General features: G+C 47.1%; 1 protein-coding gene across 8 annotated transcripts in view; it reads right to left on the bottom strand.

Annotated features, from left to right (window-relative positions):
• The window catches only part of shank3 (SH3 and multiple ankyrin repeat domains 3), a 467801-nt gene that overhangs the window by 66275 nt on the left and 381740 nt on the right, over nt 1–19786 (bottom strand). For all 8 annotated transcript variants that reach the window (XR_010006367.1, XM_062981259.1, XM_062981260.1 and 5 more), the window contains exons 15-16: nt 18326–18450; nt 5507–5642 (exon numbers count right to left, since the gene is read on the bottom strand). Coding sequence is in view for 7 of the 8 variants with exons in the window: in XM_062981259.1 (XP_062837329.1) it covers nt 5507–5642; nt 18326–18450 (261 nt within the window). In the remaining variant the exon portion in view is untranslated. The remainder of the gene's footprint in view (nt 1–5506; nt 5643–18325; nt 18451–19786) is intronic.

Below are 19786 nucleotides of genomic sequence, written 5' to 3'. Positions count from 1 at the left end.
CTTTGGGAGACGGTGATCGGGCATTCGGACAACGTGGCCAGTCCAACGGAGTTGATGGCGTAAGAGCATCGCTTCAATGCTGGTGGTCTTTGCTTCCTCAAGCACGCTGACATTTGTCCGCCTGTCTTCCCAAGAGATTTGCAGGATTTTCCTGAGACAACGCTGATGGAAACGCTCCAGGAGTTTGGTGTGACGTCTGTACACAGTCCACGTTTCGCAGGCATAGAGCAGGGTTGGGAGGACAATGGCTTTATAAACAAGCACCTTGGTCTCTCTACGGATGTCCCGGTCATCGAACACTCTCTGCTTCATACGGAAAAATGCTGCACTCGCAGAGCTCAGGCGGTGTTGTATTTCAGTGTCGATGTTGACTTTTGTGGAGAGGTGGCTACCAAGGTAGCGGAAATGGTCAACATTTTCTAATGTTGCACCGTTAAGCTGTATTCCTGGCTTTGCAGAGGGATTAGCTGGTGCCTGTTGGAAGAGCACTTTGGTTTTCTCGATGTTCAGTGAGAGGCCGAGCTTCTCGTATGCTTCTGCGAAGGTGTTTAGAGTGGCTTGTAGGTCTTCTTCTGAACGCGCACAGACTACGTTGTCATCAGCATATTGGAGTTCTATAACAGATGTTGTGGTGACCTTGGTTTTGGCTCTCAGTCTGCTGAGGTTAAATAGCTTGCCATCTGTCCGATAGATGATTTCCACTCCGGTGGGAAGCTTCCCATCAACAAGGTGAAGTATCATAGCGATGAAGATGGAAAATAAGGTGGGGGCAATAACACATCCCTGCTTGACACCTGATTCAACCTTAAATGGGTCACTTTGGGAGCCGTTGCTGTCCAAGACTGTTGCCATCATGTCATCATGGAGGAGCCGCAGGATGTTCACAAATTTGTCAGGGCACCCGATTTTTTGGAGGATGGTCCAGAGAGCGCTGCGATTCACTGTGTCGAATGCCTTTGCAAGGTCAATGAATGCCATGTACAGAGGTTGGTTTTGTTCCCTGCATTTTTCTTGGAGCTGTCGAGCAGTGAAGATCATGTCCACTGTTCCTCTGGAGGGGCGGAAGCCATTCTGGGATTCTGGGAGGGTGTCTTCTGAGACAGGGAGAAGGCGGTTTGCAAGGATTCTTGCGAGGATTTTCCCGGCGGAGGTTAGAAGGGAGATACCACGATAGTTCCCGCAGTCTGTTCTGTCCCCTTTCTTGAAAAGGGTGATGATGGTGGCATCCTTGAAGTCTGCTGGGATTTTCTCGGTCATCCACACCTTTTCAATAAGCTGGTGGAGTTGTTGCATCAGCTCAGGTCCACCCTCTTTGAAGATTTCAGCGGGAATCCCATCAGGTCCGCTAGCTTTGTTGTTTTTTTGTTGGCTGATGGCATTGCTGACTTCTTCCAAACTAGGCAGTGCTGCAAGCTCATCCCTGGTTTGTTGTTGCGGGATTTGTGAGAGGGTCTCTTCGGCCACATTGGAGCTGCGATTCAGCAGGTTCTGGTAGTGCTCTTTCCAACGTAGTGCAATTGATGTTTTGTCCTTCAGAATTTTGGTTCCATCTGATGAGCGTAGGGGCTGTATGCCATGGTTTCTTGGTCCATAAATGATCTTTGTGGCTTTGAAAAATCCCTGAGCGTCATGGGTATCTGCAAGGTGTTGGATTTCTTCAGCCTTCTTTGTCCACCAGATGTTCTTGAGTTCTCTGGTCCTTCTTTGGACCTCGGCTTTTGCACTGGCATAGATCTTTTTCTTGGCAGCACAGTTGGTGTCTCTCTGCCATGTTTGGAAGGCTTTCCTTTTGTTATCAATCAGCTGTTGGATCTCTTTGTCGTTATCATCAAACCAGTCTTGATGTTTCTTAGTTAGGTATCCAATGCTTTCTTCGCAGGCTGTGATGATGGAGGTCTTCAGTTTGTTCCAATGTTCCTCAACATTTTCGGGGTGTTCTGTGGGTAGATGATCTTTGAGTGTTGTTTGGAGAAGGGCTCGTTTGGAGGGCACCTGAAGGGCTTGGGTGTTCATTTTTCGCCTTGTTTTCCTTCCTTGGAGTCTGCGTTTGGGGACGATCTTGATAGCCATCGTGGATCGGATTAGCCTGTGGTCTGTCCAGCAGTCATCAGTACCTGTCATGGCTCTTGTGAGAAGCACATCGCGGCGGTCTCTGGCACGTGTGATAACATAGTCCAGGAGGTGCCAATGCTTTGACCGAGGGTGCTTCCATGATGTCTTGAGCTTGTTTTTCTGGCGGAAGAGCGTGTTGGTGATGACAAGGTTGTGCTCTCCGCATTTGGTGAGAAGCAAGATGCCATTCGAGTTGCTGTTTCCGACCCCGTCTTTTCCTATGATCCCTGGCCACAGGTCAGAGTCCCTTCCGACTCTTGCGTTAAAGTCCCCCAGGAGGATGATTTTGTCCTCCTTAGGTATCTCCGATAGGATGGTATCCAGCTGACAGTAAAATTTTTCCTTGATGTCTTCGTCAGCATCTAGAGTTGGTGCATAGGCGCATATGATGGTTGCCTGTTGGTTTTTGGCAAGGTTAATTCGGAGGGTTGAAAGTCGTTCGTTGATGCCAGTGGGTGCTTCAGTCAGGTGCTTCACCAGGTCGTTTCTGATAGCAAAGCCAACTCCGTGTATTCTTCTTCGCTCTTCTTCAGGTAGTCCCTTCCAGAAGAAGGTGTAGCCTCCCTTTTCTTCCTTCAGCTGCCCCTCTCCTGCTCTCCGGGTCTCCTGAAGGGCTGCTATGTCGATCTTGAAGCGTCCCAGCTCCCTTGCAATGAGAGCAGTCCTGCGTTCGGGGCGCTCGCTGTCAGTGTTATCTAACAATGTCCGTACGTTCCATGTTCCAAAGTTCATTTTTCTTTTTTGGCCGCAGAGTGGTGACCCCTCTGGACGCGGCAGTCCAGTCAGGGTAGGAGAGGCAGACTATGTTTAGGGCACCTTTTCTAGCCCCTTCCCCGTGTGGGGTGAGCAGAGCGGATCCTAAAAAGGGCTGCTCAGTCATGGATACAGCTGCCGGACTACTCAACTGCCTCGGTCCTTGAGGTAGAACGACTGAGTCCATATCCACCGCCCATGTGCCAGTCTGTGACTAGGGGCTTCCAGATTTCACAGTCCTGCCCCCGTCGCCACTCGCTGATCGCCATGGGACTTTTGTAGGTTTGTTTTTATTTTTGTTGGAAGACGCCTGTGCGTGATTTTTTTTAATGTGTGGAGGTCGGTGCACGGCCGGTCAACACACAGTCTTCACAGAGTGAGGTTCCAGCAGTGGTGTGGTTAACACAACGACAGTGGCTTCTCAGTCTGTTGCAGCCTTCTTCCGCCTTCACAGCCGTTGTAACATGTACCATGTTATCCTCCGCCTGCTCCGCCGTTGAGGTCTTTGGGTCTTCGGATTGTGCTTGGTCTGGAACCTCCCCTGCGGCCACTCCTGGGAGTGCATCACTCCAGTGCCCACAGGTTCATCGGAACACGCAAGCCCCCTCACCACGGCAAGGTGACAATCCATCGAGGGGGCAAAGGGCTAAATATCCATGCCATTTGCACAGCAGGGGAGAAACAACTTCAGATGCCCGCATGCGTTTGTTGGGAGGGAGGAGGACTTGGGAGTCCTCCCTAATCCCAGGCCATCTGGACAGGGGGTTATGGGTACTGTAGTCCAACACCTCTGGAGGGGCCCTTGCTGTGGATGGTAGAACCCCTTTGTGCGAGGGCTGTGGGGGTACCCCGCTCAGATCCAGCGAATGCCTTGGATGCCTAACGCCTCTTCCCAGGGAGCAGATGGCAGGGCAGACAGAGCCCTGGAAGCCTTCCTGGCTTCCGTCTCCATCCCCACCAGGAGCACAGTTGGTCCTGATTTCTCCCCGGAAGCCCTGTTTCCGTTGGAGGCGACAGTCCTCCTACTATTACAAAAAGCTCCCAGAAAGCAGTCCTCCTGTTTTTGGGGGAGTCAGGTGGTCTTTGTTTTGGCCACCAAGGAGTTGGGAGAACCGGGCAAAGATTATTTTATTCATTCCATTCATATCCAGCCAGGATCCAAGGGAACTCAAAATCAAAAGCTATTGATGCCGCAATTTAACTAAATTATTCTGTTAATGATACAGAGTCAAGACCGTTTTAGCAAGCATTAATTAAGACGTCTTTTTTGAAACTATAAAAGCACAGCATTGCCCCCTAAAAGCACTTTTCTGACACGGTTAAGAAGCAAAAGGCCTCTCTAAAGAAATAAAATATTTGCCTGCTAGCGAAAAAGAAAGCAAAGAGGAGACCAAGAGGGTTTCTTGTGGGAAGGCGTTCCTCAGCCTGGGAGCCCCCAGTGGCGTATGGATTAAAGCTTTGTGACTTGAAGGTTGGGTTGCTGATCTGAAAGCTGCCAGGTTTGAATCCCACCCGGGGAGAGTGCGGATGAGCTCCCTCTATCAGCTCTAGCTCCATGCGGGGACATGAGGGAAGCCTCCCACAAGGATGATTAAAACATCCGGGCGTCCCCTGGGCAACGTCCTTGCAGACAGCCAATTCTCTCACACCAGAATCGACTTGCAGTTTCTCAAATCGCTCCTGACATGGAAAAAAAAAAGCCTGCGAGCAGGCTGAGGAACCTGCAAAGGCTCTGCCTTACTTTCTCACCAATGCAGCTGGGATGGGGGCAGAAGGGAAAGAGAGCCCTGCCCTCCATGAAAACCCTCAAAGCCAAGCAGCGTCATAACCCTTAATCGTCCAGGAGGACCAGACTCCATCCTCATTCGGATCCTAAAAGGCCATTTAGCACTTGGACTCAACCAGGACTCTTCTTTCTCCCATCACTTGTCACTTGTGCCTCTAGGAACAGGACACTCATCCTGGTCCTAGTGCACTGTTGTTCCGCAGTAAAGCTCTGTGACCCATCATATCCCGTCTTAGGCATTCTCTGCTTCTCCAGTGTGGTGGTTATCCAAAAACGCTGGCAATGATCTGGGCCTCTCCAGCCAGGACTGCTTTCTTGCTCTAAGATGTTCACTGTCAGGCCTTGCGAGGTGAACAATGTTCATTCTGTGCCTGTTGCTTCTGCTCCCAGGGCTGGAATGGGTCCATTATGTCTTTGAAAGGCAGGCTGAGGAACATGTAACTTATATCCTATGATCATACCAGGGTGGCTTCGGGGCGTGACTCTTGGCAAGGCTGATGAGACACAATCTCGCATTCTCAGTTCACTCCAGGCAACCAAGGCACATTAGCGTCTATCTCCACTTGTGAGATATGACATCAAATAGGGTCCGTTCAGGGGCCAGGCGTATTCACTAGCAAAACCACTGTTCAAAACCACGCTGGGCACTGGGAACAAGAGCCAGGGAAAGGAGAAGGAAAACACCAGTGACGTGAGCCAGCCCCAGAGTGAGAATGGGAACAAGGTGTGGAGACTGAAGTGCTGGACCGGCAACCGGGCACCGATGTGGCCAAAGCTCTGCAGAGAAAGAGGGTCCGCGTGCGCAAGGGGAGGGGACTTCGGAAGAAGGGCATGACGGAGCCGCTGTGCACTCACCTTTCTTCCGAACAACGTCCTCCGACTCTGGCTTGCGACTGACGGAGACCACTTTCATCACCAGGTGGTTTCCCCCCTGGCGGATGAGCGACACCACCTGCTTGTGGCCCACCTTGACCACGTTCACACCATTCACCTAGGAAGCAAAGGAAGGCACCATCAGTGGGAGGAGGAAGAGGGCAAAGAAGGAGGGACACTTTCCAAGCAGACAGTGCATACGTTGCGGGTCACCACCGCCATGAGAAGTGGATAATGCCAAACCTGGCCATGGAAGTTCCTGTGGGCAAGGCACATGGATGGCTTGCCTCTAAGCAAGGGATGGGCAACACTATGGGCAAAAATACACCCAGATGCCTCATTTCTCATTGTGTAGTCCTTCTCAAAATGGTGTCAGGAAGTGACACTACATTGCTTACAGTCACCATTTTGTGATGGACTGCAGGGGAAAACAAGTTATTTTGGAGCACTGGAATTCTAGGTGTTTGTGGAGGGAGGGGTGGTTTTAGAAGCTATAAATGGGAACCTGGAGCTTTGATGGGTTACAATTGGCCCACTCGTGTTCCAAACTCTTGTCAAGACACACTTTAAAGGGCTACCCATATTTTCCCAGTGACCACGGCATGGTCAAGGAGAGGCTAATCACTTGTCCTAATCACTTGTTCTGCCAAGGAAAGGGAGGTTCCTGGTCTACCTGCCCATGAAGGCAAAAGAAATACCTTACACAACGACAACTCCCAGGATCCCACCCATTGAGCCCTGGAAGTTCTAAATGCAGTTCAGTTCAAGTCGAAGTGCATTCATTCTCCAGTGTTGAAGCACCCAGAATTCCTTCTCGAGACTTGCAGCCTTATATAGTGGATTTCATTCTAGAAAGCTTATCGATGCCGATGACAACGTAGTCTGCGTGCATTCAGAAGAAGACCTACAAGCCACTCTAAACACCTTTGCAGAAGCATACGAGAAGCTCGGCCTCTCATTGAACATCGAGAGAATCAAAGTGCTCTTCCAAAAGGCACCAGCTAATCCCTCTGCAATGCCAGGAATACAGCTTAATGGTGTCACATTAGAAAACGTTGACCATTTCCACTACCTTGGCAGCCACCTCTCCACAAAAGTCAACATCGACACTGAAATACAACACTGCCTGAGCTCTGCGAGTGCAGCATTTTTCTGAATGAAGCAGAGAGTGATGATTGGGACATCTGTAGAGATACCAAGGTGCTTGTTTACAAAGCCATTCCCCTCCCAACCCTGCTCTACGCCTGTGAAACGTGGACGGTCTACAGACGCCACACTCAACTCCTGGAGCGTTTCCATCAGCGTTGCCTCAGAAAAATCCTGCAAATCTCTTGCTAAGACAGGCAAACAAATGTCAGCGTCCTGGAAGAAGCAAAGACCATCAGCATTGAAGCGATGCTCCTACACCATCAACTCCGCTGGACTGGCCACGTTGTCCGAATGCCCGATCACCATCTCCCAAAGCAGCTACTCTACTCCAAACTCAAGAACGGGAAACGTAATGTCGGTGGGCAGGAAAAGAGATTTAAAGATAGGCTTAAAGCCAACCTTAAAAACTGTGGCAGAGACACTGAGAACTGGGAAGCCCTGGCCCTTGAGTGCTCTAACTGGAGGTCAGCTGTGACCAGCAGTCCCTCCCCTGTGCTGCTTCACCCAGAAGGAAGGCGCCTTCCTTGCAACGGTGCTTCCTCCCAGGAAACTGCGCAGGTGAGTACACCGCCGACTCTGTTTTTATTCCCCCTTAAATCCTAGAGATGTAATGCTATGGAGTATACTAATAAAAAATCAAATGTAAAATAGTATGCCAAAATTCAGTTCATTTTTCAGCGTACAAAAAGAAATGCTTGAGAATATCACCCTCTCAGTCCCATGCTATGGCTATTTTAATTCCAGCGATGGAAAAAATGGAGGAGTTACACGTTTTCAGTGTCTTCTTTCTGCTTTCACCCTGAACAAGCAGTCGAAGGCTGGATCTAGCTGCCATATAATCTAGTTTCTGATTCCAGATTATCTGTTTTGAACTGGATTACAAGCAATAATCCAATTCAAACACAGGGGTGTATATTTGGCCCAGGATGGTGTTGACTTGAGGGTGGGCTTAAGGCTCTAGATCAGGCATGGGCCAGCTTGGGCCCTTCCCCCAAAGTATTTTGGATTTCAATTCCACAATTCCTAACAGCCTCAGTCCCCTTCCTTTCTTTCCTTTCCTCTTAAATGGTTGAGGGGGGAAAGGATTGTGGGAGTTGAAGTCCAAAACACCTAGAGGGAGGGTCCATGTTTGCCCGTGCCTATGTTAAACCATTATAATGTCCAGACCAAAGGAAGTCGTAGTGCCATTGTATTCTGCTTTTTGGTCAGATTTACCCTGGACTATGTGCCCAGTTCCAAAGAAAAAACATCGAGAAGGAGATCAATAAAAAGATATAAAGGCAGTCCTCGAAGTTACAAACAAGAGAAGTTCTGTAGGTCTGTTCTTAAATCAAATTTGTATGTAAGTCAGAACAGGTGTGTTTTATAAGTGTGACTCCAGTCATATATATATATATATATATATATATATATATATATATATATATATATTCATATATTCTTTAGCTTTGGATGCCATAAGGAAGGGTCAACTGTGGAGTTTCCTTTGCTGCCTGTGTCCCTGTCCAGAACTGGATTTTGGAAAATATGGCTTATTGTGGAAACAAGACTTCGAGAGAAAGCTTCAATGGAGACCCCTTTCCCCCTGATAATAAAGTAAACCATATTTATTTGTCTGGCCAGACAGGTGGTCAGTCCCTGCTCACGCAGGTAAAACATGAAACTGCCCACCCTGAGTTTACAGATGGGTGGTAAATAGTGTGTCTCTATTTACTACAAAACACACAAATTCTCATAAATCAAGTGGGTTTATTTTTCCTCGCTGATTGGGAGAATTGTGCTCATGTGTATTACTAAGTTTCTTTTTAACTTTCATTTCTCTAAAGACTAGGACGCAATGGAGCAATGGCTTCAAACGACAGGAAAGGAGATTCCACTGAACATGAGGAAGAACTTCCTGACTCTGTGTGTGTGAGAGAGAGAGCTGTTCAGCAGTGGAACCCTCTGCCCCAGAGGGAGTGTAGTGGAGGCTCCTTCTTTGGAGGCTTTAAAAGAGAGGTCATCTGTCGGGAGTGCTTTGAATGCAATTTTCCTGCTTCTTGGCAGAACAGGGTTGGACTGAATGGTCCACGAGGTCTCTTCCAACTCTAGGATTCTATGATTCTAGGTGATTTCTGGTAAACCAGGTGAGTACCCAAGGGTTCAATCAGCTTATGTTTTTATTGTTGTTTTGTGTGTTTTTGTATTTGATATTACTGTATACCGGTTTTATATCTGCAAGCCGCCCCGAGTCCCTCTGGGGAGATGGTGGCGGGGTACAAAAATAAAATTATTATTATTATTATTGTTATTATTATTATTAATTATGTGCTATATGATCCACCCAAAGACACGCCTCCCAAGGTGAACAATGAAGCAGGTTTTTCTCAAGCAGTCTCTTAGCTTTACAAATATGAAAAATCATTTCTTTAAGCTTTCAAAGCTCCCTCATTAACTCTTCCAGGAGTGGATTCCTCTCCCTTCCTGTTGTTTCAGCCCTGTTCTTAACTGGGAGTCATTTGTAAGTTGGATGTTTGGAACTCAGGGACGGCTGGTACAAACAGCATAATACGACTGACCAAGGGCATAGAAGATAAGCCAAGCCCAAATGAGAAGTAAATGCTTAAGAAGGACCTTGGGCTGGTTTAGTCTGGAGAGGAGAAGAGAAGAACTGAGATAATGCAGGCACCTTCAAATACCTGAAGACCTGTCAGGGTATTGTGTATTGTGAAATGTTAAAATCAATCTGGGTTATTAGAAATGCCTTATGTGTTAGTTTTTTCGGCAAGGCATTTCAGCAGTTATGGAGTTAATGAGAGTCTGCTATGATTGATGTATCACAGGACCAATGGGGTCAAGTTTGTTTTGACCGGGACTTTCTTTCTTGTTCCTGTGGAAAGCAGAGGAGTTTCTTGAGCTGAGCGGAGTTGAGCAGTGTGTGTGTGTGCTTGAGTCGCTTCGGCAAGCACTCATGGAGAGAAGGACTGATTTGCTCTGTTTGTATATAGAAATGTAAATAAAAGTTTATTGCCGTTGGATTTTCCAACCGAACCCTCATCTGCTGGAGTGTGTTTGTCCAGTGCTGTTTTTCCACACCGGGAGACAGTCTGGAGAGAAGGAGGTCAAGACCGGGATGGTGAATTTTTGGATTACACTCTGCTACCCATCATCCCCGCTGACAAGACCTCCTCACCTGGAATAATGGCTCTGTGTCCAGGATTCTGGGCAAAGCCGATCAAGAAGGAGATGGAGCAGGCGGAAGGTTTGTGTATGCACTCAATGAAGCCATACATAGAAAAGCTGTCACTATAAAATATCCCATTTTTAGGGTGCCAAAAGACTCCGAATTGTAATTTTACGACATCTTAAATGGTTTAAACCGATACAAAACTGCCTTGTGTTAACCTGTCGAATCGTTTTAATATGCTTTGAGTCTCTTGAAAATAATCTCCCCCCGTTTTAAATTGCTTAAAATGATTACACTGTATGCTGCTCCAAGATCCCATGACACGGATTGCAGGGGGCAGGAATATTTAGATGCATGTAAATAAATAAAGACAGGCTAAGCACAACATTGGTAGGCTGCAAAAAGGGACAGCGTTTTCCTAACAATTGCCATGTGAGTTACTTTTGCATTTTATAGAAGCTGTAGCAGAATAATTGATGCTCAGTGGTTTGTTCACTTCCAGTAATAATATTGCGGTTTTACATGTCCATAAAACGAATTTAAATAGTGTGTATAATAACAGAATCCCCATAAACATATAAATCTCCTTAGAGGCTTTTTCTTCTTTTTGATCTGTCTTTCAGTTCTGAAAGCCACTTCACATGAAGCATCAGAGGTTTGCAAAGGACATGGAGGGGAGGGCTTGGAGAAACTTTCCCATTTATCCAAACCTGCAAATGCCTTCCATTCCTGGTTGGAAAGATGCCACTCTGGAGGCACAAAGATCACAACTGAGATCCTGTAACTTTGCCTCTCAATCCAACCCTCAAAAAACTGGCTCCTGGCACCCTTCAAACGAACACAACCGCACCTCAAAGTCCCCAAATAATGTTGCCTTGCGCTGCAAACGATGTTGTTACGTGCCCAACTCTGACTTAAGGACTTTTCTTGGCCAGATGCAATGCAGCAGCTAAAAAAGCCAATGTGATTCTAGGCTGCATCAGCATGAGCATAGTGTCCAGATTGAGAGAAGAGACAACACAGCTCTCCTCTGCTTTGGTCAGGCCCCTCACCAGGAATAATTACATTTCTGTGCCCAGTTCTGGGCAAAACAAGCCAGGAAGGACACTGGACGGTTGGAAGGTGTCCAGAAAAGGGCCACCACAAGGGTCAAAGGCCTAGAAGCCAAATCCTCTAAGGTCTGGGTTAGAGAGCAGGGAATTGGGGAAGAGAAGGGGACATGACAGTTATGTCTGAATATCTGAAAGAATGCCCTTTTGAATCATAGAACCATAAAGTTGGATGAGACCTGGTAGGCCATCCAGTCCAACCCCATTCAGCCAAGAAGCAGGAAAATCACATTCAAAGCACCATTGACAGATGGCCACCCAGCCTCTGTTTCAAAGCCTCCAAAGAAGGGGCAGAGGGGGAGTTCCTCTGCTGAACAGCTCTCTCACAGTCAGGAAGTTCATCCTCATGTTCAGGTGGAATTTCCTTTCCTGTCAATTGAAGCTGTTGCTTCATTGTGTCCTAGTCTCCAGGGCAGCAGAGGGGAAGCCTCCTCCCTCCTCCCTATGACTTCCCCTCTTATCACCTCTTGATCCATGGCTCTCATCATGTCTCCTCTCTCTCCGCCTTCTCTTCTGCAGGCTAAACATGTCCAGCTCTTTAAGCCGCTCCTCATAGGGCTTGTTCTCCAAACCCTTGATCCTTTTAGTTGCTCTCCTCTGGACACATTCCAGCTTAGAGTCAACATCTCCCTTGAATTGCGGTGCCCAGAATTGGACAGAGTGTGATTCAGGTAAAGTGGTCTAACCAAGGCAGAAGAGGAGATTGGGGGAGCAAGACTTCCCTGGATCTAGGTACAAGACTCCTATTGATGCAGGCCAAAATCCCATTGGCTTTTTTAGACACCGCATGATGTTGGCTCACATTCTCCTTCCTCCCCACAACTCCAAGATCCTTTCCACACGTCCTGCTGTTGAGCCAGGCATTGCCTCCCATTCTGTCTCTTTGCGTTTCCTTTTTTCTGCCTAAGTGGAGCCTCTTGCATTTGTCCCTGTGGAACGTCATTGTGTTAGTTTTGGCCAATCATTTCTCTAATCTGTTAAGATGGTTTTGAATTCTGCTCCTGTCTTCTGGAGTCTTGGCTCACCCTCTCCATTTGGTCCGGTCTACAAACTTGGTGCTCCTCCCTTCAAACCCTTCAACTAAGTCATGAATAAAGATCCTGAACAGAACCGGGGCCAGGACAAAACCTTCCTGATGGCACTCCACTTGTCACTTCTTTCCAGGATGAAGAGGAAGCATTGGGGAGAATCACCCTCTGGATTCATTCACTTAACCAATTCCAGATCCACCTCACCATAGTTTTGCCTAGGCCATATTGGACTAGTCTGTTTGCCAGAAGGTCATGGGGGACTTTGTCGAAGGAATGCCTTCCTGAAATTCAGATACGTTACATCCAATAATAAGAACTCTGTGCCCAGTTCTGAGCAACACAAGCCAGGAAGGACATTGGACGGTTGGAAGGTGTCCAGAGAAGGGCCAACATAAGGGTCGAAGGCCTAGAAGCCAAATCCTATAAAAGTGTGGGTTAAAGAGCCATGTCTGAATATCTGAAAAGATACCATATTGAGGGGGACAGTTTGGGTGGCCAGTTGTTGGCAGAGGGGAGGTTTGGTTGTGCCTTCTTGCATGATGGAAGAGAGTTGGACTCAATGACCCTTGCAGTCTCTTCCAACTCTTCTATCAAATTTGTTTAAAGGAGGCTCATCACCTTCGCTTTTCCCTGAGCTGAGAGGGTGTGACTTGCCCACAAGAGTCTCCTTGGATGAGCAGGGAGTCGAACCAGGCCCAACATTCAACTCACTCCCCTCCAGCGATATAGCACAAATCTCTGCATGGAAGACATGCCCTGATGGTGCTATATACTTGAATGCACAATTGAATGTGCAACCTAATACTCAACTCATTGCACATATGTATTGCACCCTATGTGCATCTACACACACACATGGGTGAACCCTACTTCTATATCCTGAACTGAATACTATTGTCCTGGATTCGACAGAAAAAAGGACAACCACTTCCATGCAGGAATTTACTCATGCGCAAGATTCAGAGAATGACTTCACTTAAGAAGATAGCAGGGGGGGAATGGCCATCAGCATTCCTTAAACAAGCTCCACGAAATCCTCATTTTGCTCTCAAGGACAAGGCACAGCAGGTCTCCCAGCAAATCATTCGAGAGAACCAGCCTCTTCCCGGGGATCTCTCCTTCGCCTGCCATTTCGGTCACATCTCCCATCGGTGACAACGTGGCAGCCTCCTGTCTTGCTGCAACGGCCTGAATGTTAATGCCACCCTTTTCTGTAATTACCAGAACTGAAGGATGTACAGAATTAGCTCTCTCTCGCTGCCCAAGACGTGCCTCTTATCTCGATGGCGGAGCGTGTTCCCCTCGTCATTCGGGGCCTTTGTAGTGCCAGGCTGATAATGCCACCACTGATCCCAATGCTAAATCTCTAAAACAAGGGACGTCTCCTTCTGTATTACAGGAGAGAGCAGCATGGAGCACATTCTGACATGGCCCTCTGCCCTGAATCAAAAAGCTCTTTCTGAAGAAAAGGAGAAGGAAGACATGGAAGAGGAAGAAGAGGACAAAGATAATAATAATAATAATGAAATGAAATGCTGGACAATACCAAAGTTTTATCCATCCCTGCAGTTGGTTTGAAGGCTGGCCTACTTATTATTATTATTGACACAACGACGTTGTATGACACAGCGAACAAGAAAGATATGCTGGATTTGTGTCACAAAATCACAATTTGAACACTTCCCAAGTGTCCAGGACTGTGTGATGTATTTTCAGATGATGCGCTCAGATCCCAGTCGGGTGGCCTTTTGCAGTTGGCAGATCGTAATTTTGTCAATGTCTATTGTTTCCAAATGCCAGCTGAGATCTTTTGGCACGGCAACCAGTGTACCCATCACCACCAGGACCACCTGCACTGGTTTCTGCCAGAGTCTTTGAAGTTCAATCTTGAGGTCCTGAGAGCGGCTGAGTTTTTCCTGTTGTTTTTCGTCAATGCGACTGTCACCTGGGATGGCAACATCAATGATGCAAACCTTTTTCTTTTCCACAACTGTGATGTCTGGTGTGTTGTGTTCCAGAACTTTGTCCGTCTGGATTCGGAAGTCCCACAGTATCTTTGCGTGCTCATTCTCCAAGACTTTTGCAGGTTTGTGATCCCACCAGTTCTTTTCTGCTGGGAGGTGGTACTTGAGGTATAAGTTCCAATGAATCATTTGGGCCACATAGTTGTGCCTCTGTTTGTAGTCTGTCTGTGCGGTTTTCTTACAGCAGCTGAGGATATGATCAATGGTTTCGTCGGTTTCCTTGCACAGTCTGCATTTTGGGTCATCAGCTGATTTTTCGATCTTGGCCTTAATTGCCTTTGTTCTGATGTCTAGCTCCTGGGCTGCAAGGATCAGGCCTTCTGTCTCCTTCTTCAGGGTCCCATTCGTGAGCCAGAGCCAGGTCTTCTCCTTATCAGCTTTTCCTTCAATTTTGTCAAGGAACTTTCCATGCAATGTTTTGTGCCAGCTGTCAGCTCTAGTTTGTAGTGCAGTTTTCTTGTACTGATTCTTTGTCTGTTGTGCTTTTAGGAGTTTCTGATTTTTTACTTCAATCAAACAGGTTCTTCACTTTGCTTTACATATTCTGCCAGCAGGCCTGTAGCGAGGGGGGAGGGGAGGTTAGGGGTTCAACCCCCCCCCCCGAAATTTTTCAAGTTATAAAAAAAATCTCGTTTACTCATGAATTTTAACTGGTTAACCAAATCCCCATGCTAAGTCTATGAGATGCAAAACATTAAGAGTCCCTCCAGGCACTATCTCAAGCAGATATTGACAGGTTTGTAGCGAGGAGGGGTATGTGCTAGGGGTTCAACCCCCCCCCCCCCCCCCGAAATTTTCAAAACCCCTCCCGAAATTTTTTTCTGGCTACGGCCCTGTCTGCCAGGGCATGTTCTTCTTCTTTGACTGCTTGTTTTACTTGTAAGAGTCCTCTGCCCCCTGATTATTATTCTTATCTTATTATATGGAAAGCCCACCAACAGGATGGCAAAAGAGAAAGCAAGAAAAGGAAGATTCAAGCAAGATTAGAAGTTTGCCTATATTTGACGACTCAACCGATGCTGCAAGTTGCTTATCGTTCATGACTTCTTTATTAATTTATCATCTTTGTATCTCCAGTTCCAAACAATTCATCTTCCAGTTTCCTTGGCTTACAGTGTATGCACCTTTAGCTGATCTATGCAGAGAATTTGACAGAGGGTGTGTGTCCCTGTTGGTTCTCTTGGACCTCTCAGAGGCCTTTGATACTGTAGACCATGGTATCCTTCTAAGACGCCTTGCAGGAATGGGGCTTGGGAGCACTGTTCTGCAGTGGCTCTGGTGCTTCCTGGAGAATCGTTCCTAGAAGGTGTTGTTGGGAGACATCTGCTTGATCCGGCAGCCATTGCCCTGTGGGGTCCCACAGGACTCAATACTGTCCCCCATGTTGCTTAACATCTACATGAAGCTGCTGTGTGAGATCCTCCAGAGTTCTGGAGTTCAATGCCACCTGTACGAAGATGATGTTCAACTCTACTACTCCTTTCCACCTGCTGCTAAGGAGGCTGTTCAGGTCCTGAACTGGTGCTTGGCAGCTGTGATGGTCTGAATGAGGGCAAACGAAATTGAATCCAGACAAGACAGAGCTGGTTGAAAGGCCAAACGGTATTGGGATACAGCCTGTGCTGGATGGGGTTACACGCTTGGGAGTTCTCCTGGACTCATTGCTGAATTGGGAACCCCAGGTTTCAGCAGGGGCTGGCGGAGGGGGTGCTTTTGCACAATTAAAACTTGTGTGTCAGTTGCGCCCATACCTTGGGAAGCCAGACTTGGCCACAGTGGTCCACGCTCTTGTTACATCTCAAATAGACTACTGCCACGTGCTCTTTGAAGACTGCTTGGAAGCTTGAAATAGTCCAATGAGTGGCAGCCAGATTTCTCACCGGAGCAGTGTACAGGAGGCTGCTAGTCTGCTACCGAGCACAATTCCAAATACTGGCTTTAGCCTATAAAACCCTAAACAGTTCTGGCCCAGCTTACCTATATGCTCCTCTATGAACTAGTTCAAGCTTTAAGATCTTCCGAGGAGGTCCTGCTTTGGTCCCACCACCTTCACAGGTGATTGGCAGGGATGAGAGACAGGGCCTTCTTGGTAGTAGCCCTTGGCTGTGGAACTCCTTCCCCAATGAGATCAGATTGGCCTCCTCCATCCTGGCATTCAGGAAACAGTTTAAAACCTGGCTGGATAAGCTGGCATTCGGCGAGTAATAGAATTGCAGCATAATATTTCATCATGATACAGTTACAAATGAAGCAGCCAAACGATAACTATGGGACTGGTGCAATGTTCAATATGTTTTACGATATTTTAATATGCTTAATATGTTTTAATGGTTTTCATTCTTATTTATGTTTATTGATTTTTAGCTAACCATGCCATGTATTTGCTTTTTTCTCTTATGTATAATATGGTATTGAATATTTCTAAACTGTAAGCCCCTCTGAGTCCCCCTCGGGGTGAGACAGAACAGGATAGAAATATAGTAAAAAATAGTAAGTAAATAAATCATGTTAATGTGGGTATTGAGACTTGTGAAAGTGCAAAGAACTGAACCTAGGGGTGCATCTGCACTGGAGAATGAATGCAGTCTTACTCCACTTGAAGCGCCGGGGGCTCAATGCTACGGAACCCTGTCTTTTAAAAACACAACCTGTATCTACTGGGGCTTAACTTTCCCTCTCCGCGCGTCCTGTGTTGCCAATCAGAAAGATGTGATCTTTGCAATAAAGGAAACACAAGTTTCCATCAGGCTCTGGCTGCCTTTGGTTTTACAAAGGTGGAGGGAGAAACGCTCTTGTCCTCCTGCGAGGGACCCGGTGGCCGGTTAAATATTTATGCCTGACCTTCCCAGAAGCACACAAACGCACACGCGGGCAATAAAACATTGAAGCAACAAATTAACACCCAGCTGTCAAAAGAAAAGCAAAGAAATCCAATAAATAAAACAGCAAGATCGACACACTCTGAAGCCTTTGCAAATACAACTCAAGGTCCAGGAGCAGCTGAAACCTAAACCTAAATGTTGGTTCACCCTTCCTTATGCTATCCAATGCCAATTTATACAGTATATATATGTATGTATGAATGTATGGCTGGACTTACACTCAAAAAATACAAATTCATATTAATTCAACTTGAGAACAGTTACAGAACCTCTCTTGTTTGCAACTTTAGGACTGCCAGTACAGGCAACCCTCCGTGTTCACGAATATTATATAAATAGATAAAGGTAAAGGTTTTCCCCTGACAATAAGTCTAGTTGTGTCCAACTCTGGGGGTTGGTGCTCATCTCCATTTCTAAGCTGAAGAGCCGGCGTTGTCCGTAGACATCTCCAAGGTCATGTGGCCATAAGCCTGACTGCATGGAGCGCCATTACCTTCCCGCCAATAGGAGCGGTACCTATTAATCTACTCACATTGGTATGTTTTTGAACTGCTAGGTTGGCAGAAGCTGGGGCTAACAGCGGGAACTCACCTAACTCCCTGGATTCGAACCGCCGACCTTTTGGCCAGCAAGTTCAGCAGCTCAGCGGTTTAACTCATTGTGCCATTAGGGGCTCATTATATGTTATATGCTCATTATATGCTCATATTCCAACTTTATGATTCTATGTGCATGTCCTGTGTTTATTGCTTATAATCTTGTTCCATGTATTTTAATATATGTATTTCATAGAAATACATTTCAATATATGTATTTTACGAAACGTTTTGTGAAGTGTTTTAACAATGTTGTGCCCTGCCTCGAGCTGCAAAGTGAAGCGGGTAAGAAATAGAATACTGCTGTTGTTTGTGCATTTCTAGCTGTTGCTGAACTAGTCTGGCCTCCCTGCCGCCCTCCGCTTCCTCCTTTCAATCTTTTCTCAGTTCTGCATCTTAGATTTCTTTTAGCCTTGAAGCTGGTGAGGACTCTAGAACCCATCTTCCCGAAGAAAGTAAATATTGTGGACAATTACAAAGCCCATACTTGTTCCAGTCTCCCATCATTTATGCAGAGGGAGGGCCTGCAGAGAAGACCTGGCCACTGTGCATGGTGGAAAGAAGGCTTTTGCAGCAAGCAGGATTTCCAATGTAAAAATGGACCCTGGTTCCCCAGAATCATAGAGTTGGAAGCGACCACATGGATCATCTAGTCCAACCCCCTGCCATGCAGGAAAAGCACCATCAAAGCACTCCCAACAGATGGCCACCCAGCCTCTTTTTAAAAGCCTCCAAAGAAGGACCTTCTACTGGACTCCGAGGCAGAGAGTTCCACTGCTCAACAGCTCTCCTTACAGTCATAAAGTGATGTGATGTTCCCCCAGAAAGAGAGAGAGATGCTCACCTCGATCAGGAAGTCTCCGGTGCGCAGGCCCGCCCTCCACGCCACGCCCTCCACATCCACGGATTCCAGGTACTGCAGCGCCGGGAAGGCAGGCGTTGGGGTGAACTCCTCGATCGGGGTCTCTGCTGCGGAAAGGAAGGGGATCCAGGTCAGAAGGCAAGGCATGCACAAGGAACATGACAACTGTGCATACAAAGAACCATAGAATCGAGGACTCGTTGCAGAGGAAGAGACCACAAGGACCATCCAGACCAGGCATGGGCCAACTTAAGCGGCTTAAGCGGCTGAGGGGCAAAAGGAAGGGGCCTGAGGCCAGGAATGGTGGGAGTTGAAGTCCAAAACACCTGGAGAGAAGGCCCAAGTTGGCCCATGCCTGATCCAGACTAAAACATATCCAAAGCACTCCTAACAGGTGGTTGTCCAGCCTCTGCTTCAAAACCTTCAGGGAAGGAGAGGTGTCCTACATTTGAGCTGGAAGAGACCCCCAAAGGCCACCCAGCCCCACACTTCTGCCCATAAGGAAGACACAATCCAAGCCCTCCCAACAGATGGCCAGAGAAGGAAGCAGAGTCCACCAGACTCCTAAGAAGAAGCAGAATCCCAGGTTGAATAAATTCTATCATCAGGAAGTTCTTTCTTGCGTTGGGGTAGAATCGTTTCCCCTGCAGTTTGAACCCATTGCTCCATGCACTCATGTTCCCCAAATGAAGTTTAGGAAAAAAAATATTAAATAGATAGATAGATAGATTGATTGATTGTTAGCGCAAAGAGGTGCAATGAGGAATGCAGCCCTTCCAGCTCTCTCTCTCTCTCAAGGAGCAAATGCCTTCCATAGTTAGTGTTATAGTTCAGCTGTCAGGATCCGTCCACAGGAGACGGAGTTTGACTCAGATACTGATTCGGACTATAGAATCATAGAATAGTAGAGTTGGAAGAGACCTCATGGCCCATCCAGTCCAACCCCCTGCCAAGAAGCAGGAAACTTTGGGTCTGTCCAGGACTTGGATCAGAGCCCAATGGCTTTGCAGGTGCCCGAAGCTGTGATTCCAGAGGAACAGCTAATTGGGGAACATTCTGACGTTCACTCAAGGCTGGATTCGCCAGATGGAGTTGTTGCAGGAGAGGATGTGTCTTTTGATCGGAGACAATCTATCTCACAGGATAGGAGTACAAGGGAGGTTGTGAGACCAAGTAAACGCTTGGCTCTCAAGTGCTCTAATGATTACTTTCCCATGTGAAGCTGTGAATGTCCTGACTCTCATTGCTCGGTAGCCTTGAGATTTCCTTAAAGAAACCTCACTCCCTGTTTTCGTTGTGGTGTCAACATTGCCATCCTTGGGAGAAGCATCTCCGTTCCAGTCTCCTGATCCTTGTCTTGTTCCCGTGCTGTTTCCAGGATTCTCAGTTGAGGAGCGTGCCTTGTGACTCTCGAGTATACCTTGCCTTGTTAATCTTGTTCCA

The sequence above is a fragment of the Anolis carolinensis genome, chromosome 5 (assembly GCF_035594765.1).
Source record: "Anolis carolinensis isolate JA03-04 chromosome 5, rAnoCar3.1.pri, whole genome shotgun sequence".
Taxonomy (NCBI): Eukaryota; Metazoa; Chordata; class Lepidosauria; order Squamata; family Dactyloidae; genus Anolis; species Anolis carolinensis.
Note: the sequence above shows the minus strand (reverse complement) of the source record. Positions and strands in the feature narration are given on the sequence as shown.